The sequence below is a fragment of the Linepithema humile genome, chromosome 3 (genome assembly GCF_040581485.1).
Source record: "Linepithema humile isolate Giens D197 chromosome 3, Lhum_UNIL_v1.0, whole genome shotgun sequence".
NCBI classification, from domain to species: domain Eukaryota; kingdom Metazoa; phylum Arthropoda; class Insecta; order Hymenoptera; family Formicidae; genus Linepithema; species Linepithema humile.
The window spans coordinates 18,491,498-18,494,805 of NC_090130.1; the positions used below are offsets into that span (position 1 = coordinate 18,491,498).

Genomic DNA, 3,308 nt, shown 5'->3' on the forward strand with positions numbered 1-3,308 from the left:
CTCAACCTTTCTGCCAATGTTATCGCGTATATTTTATAACACGATGACATTAGTGTCACCCCTCTGTATTCTTCCACTCTCTCTCCATTCCCCTTCTTCACTATTGGCACCACTACTCCCTCCTTCCAGTTCTCCGGCCATCCTTCCCCTTTCCACACCCTGTTACACCATTTCCAAACCCACTCCTCCACTTCCTCCCCACCATATTTCCAAGCTTCTCCTGGTATCCCATCTGCCCCCATCGTCTTCCCATTTCTTAGCCTTTTTATCGCTTTCTTTATTTCCTTCTTGCTAATCTCTTTTTCCTCATCCCCCTCCTCTTTTTTCCTTCTTCCATTTCTTTTTACTTCTTTCCTTTCTGCCCCCCCTAATAACCTCATAAAGTACTCCTTCCATTCCTCCATCCCTATCCCATCATTTATCCTTACCCTTCTTTTCCTCTCTCTATTTATTATTTCTCATACTTCACTTTTCCTTTTTACCTCCCTTGCTATTTTTTCCCACTTTTCATTTTCTTCCTTCCTCTTCCTTTCACATAATTCCTTATATTCTTTTTTTTTTCTTTGTTCTCCTTTCCTTCTCCCCCTTTACTTCTCCATCCTCCTAGTTCCCTTCTTACCTCCTTCTTCTTCTCTTCACAATCTCTGTCCCACCATCCTCCCTTCTTCCCCTTTTCTTTCCCTAAGTCCTTCTCTACTTCCCTTATCGCCTCTTTTATTTCCCTCTCCATCCCTTCCCAATCTACTCCTATTTCTTTCTCCCCCAATTTTATCCCCTCCATCCTTTGTTTGAATGCTTTGCACCCCTCTTCATTCCACACTCCTCTCCATATTCTTCCTTCTCCCCTGCTCCCGTTCCTCCTCCCTTTTTTTCCTTGTCTCTCCCCTTTCACCCATACCTCCAATGGTTGATGGTCTGAGTCTATTCTGTCCCCTATTCTTAAACTTTTTATTTTTTCTCTCGTGTCTTCATCTGCTATTACATAATCTATCACCGTGTTCCCTTTTCCTCCTGTAAACGTGAACTCCCCTTCCTCCTCTCCCTCTGTGCATCCATTCAGTATTCCACACCCTCTTTCCTCCAGGAACTCCACCATTACTCTTCCTTCTCTATTAATTTTCTTATCCTTTGATTTTCTTCTCCTTCCTTCCCCCCTCCCTATTCCATCCTCCCCCTCTTCTCCTATTTCTATACCTCTTTCCTCTACCCCCGTTCTTGCATTAAAATCCCCCCCAATTATTGTGTTTACCTCCATCTCCTTCTCCCCCACCCACTGTTCGATGCTCTGTAGCATCTCCTCCATATTCCCATTAACGTATACCCCCACTACCCTCCATTTCTGTTTCCCCTTTCTTATTCTTCCTATTATCAGCCCTTCTCTTTCCATTTCTATTTTTTTTCCTTTTTCCATCATCTCCTTTTTTATTCCCATTATTATTCCCCCCATCGCCCTTCCTTTTTTATTCTTCTTTTCGGCTACTTGTACTCCCCATTCGTAGCCTCTTGGTAACTTTTCTTTCACCACCCTCCACCCTTTCTTGTCCATCCATGTTTCTACTAGTATTATTACCTGCCAATTCTTTAATCCTTCCCAGAATTCTTTATCTTTATTTCTCACTTCTGCCACATTCCAGAACCCTATTCTCCACTCCTTCTCCTCCGCTTCCTCCCGCTTTCCCTTTTTATCCCTTTCCCTTCTTTCCTCTATCCTGTGCTCCCCTCCTCCTCCCTCCACCCTTCCCCCTGTCCTCCTACTTTTATGTTACCCTTTCCATCTCTTAATACCTCCTCTTCTTCATCCCACTTCCACCACTGTCCATCTATTCTTATTCTCCCATACCTTACCCATACATTTTTCCCCTTCCTTTCCTCTTCTCGGGCCCTCTCCTCTAATTTCCATCTCATTCTCCTTTCCTTCCATGTCCAGTCCTCTACTATCCTTTCTTTTCTACCCCTTAATGTCTTCTTCTTCTCCCATATCTCCCTTCTTTTCTCCTCACTCTCTATCCTTATCCCCACTATCTCTCTTCCTTTATCCCTGTCCTCCGCTATCTTCCATGTCTCCTCTATCTTTACTTCTGCTCCTATATCCTTCATTAACCCCTCTACCGCTTCCTTCCTTTTCCCTTCCTTCACCTCTATCCCTTTTATTACTAACTTTTTTCTCCTCTCTTCCCTCTCTTTCCTTTCCATTTTCTTTTCTATCTCTTTCAGTCTTAGTTTCATTTCTTCTTCTCCCTTCCCTTCTTTTCTTTTCCCCTCCCTCTTCTTTTCTCCCCCTCCCTCCATCTCCTTTATTCTCCTCTCCAATCCCCTTATCTGCTTTTTCATCTCTTTTCTCTCCTCCTTCCATCCCTTCTCCCTCTCTCTAAACTCTTTCATCTCTCTTTTTATATCTTTTATACCCTCCTTCATTTCCTCTTTCATCTGTCTCATTTCCTCCTTCCAATCCTCCAGCCCTATTCTCATCACCTCCTTCATCACCCCCTCCATTTCCCCTTTCCATTTCCTTATCTCCTCCTCTCCCTTCTCTATCTCCCTCTGTTCTCCTTCTTTCTTTTCCTCTTTTTTCCCGGTGATCTAATTGTTTTTTTACTTTTAATAAAAATCTTTTTCTCTTCCCCTTCCTCCTTTTCCCATGCCTCCTCCCTCTTCCTTTTCCACATCTCCTCTATACATCCATGACTCCCGCATCTCACTCTCCCCTTTCTCGCTTCTCTTATTCCTTCAGCCATTTCCCATTTCTTCTCCATCTCGCTGTGTCGCTACCAGTCCCCTACTTCTATTACTTTCTATTTTCTATACACTCTTTGCTCTCTTTTCTTATCCCGTTTGTGCCCGTCTCAATATCCTATATTCTATGCCTGTCCTATGCCTGTCAACCCGTCGCCTTTTTCCTTGCCCTTTCCTTTTCTCCCTGCTCCGCCCCGTACTCCCCTCACTCACACACTCTCTCTCTCACCTCCACTCTCTCTTTCACTCACTCTCACCCCTCCTTCTGCTCTCCTCTCGCTTCTCACGTCACCCCAAAAACTTTGCTCTACTCCACGTGCTCACTCTATTGCACCGGAAACGGAAGTCTCCCAATACCAAATATAAATATATATAATTATTATGATATATAAATAAAAGCATAAACATGTAATAATATTAATTAAAATAAAATATATATTAAAATATTTATTAAAATTGTTTGTATTTAAATCACAAAAGTGTTTTCTAACTTTAAATTTTATTTAACAATAACAAAAAGACTATTTTTATCTATTGTTGCATATACATTGCGATGCAATATAGCTGTGATATTG

At 42.3% G+C, this 3,308-nt stretch overlaps 1 protein-coding gene across 1 annotated transcript; it reads right to left on the reverse strand.

Moving 5' to 3' along the window:
- Positions 1 to 490: 490 nt before the first annotated feature.
- LOC136999025 (golgin subfamily A member 6-like protein 22) lies at positions 491 to 2,753 on the reverse strand. The gene is made up of 3 exons (XM_067352421.1): positions 2,700 to 2,753; positions 1,841 to 2,580; positions 491 to 1,751 (listed from the first exon to the last, which is right to left on the reverse strand). The coding sequence occupies exons 1-3, from the start codon at positions 2,751 to 2,753 to the stop codon at positions 491 to 493; spliced, it is 2,055 nt and encodes a 684-aa protein (XP_067208522.1).
- Positions 2,754 to 3,308: the final 555 nt, after the last annotated feature.

Bases quoted from the DNA above. Each gene is read 5' to 3' on its own strand.
- LOC136999025 (XM_067352421.1), bottom strand. From the start codon at position 2,753: ATGGAGAAGAAATGGGAAATGGCTGAAGGAATAAGAGAAGCGAGAAAG. The intron at 2,581-2,699 runs GTGAGATGCGGG...AAAAACAATTAG, and splicing joins GAGAAGCGAGAAAGGGGAGA to ATCACCGGGAAAAAAGAGGA. The intron at 1,752-1,840 runs GTATGGGAGAAT...ACATAAAAGTAG, and splicing joins GGGAAAAATGTATGGGTAAG to GAGGACAGGGGGAAGGGTGG.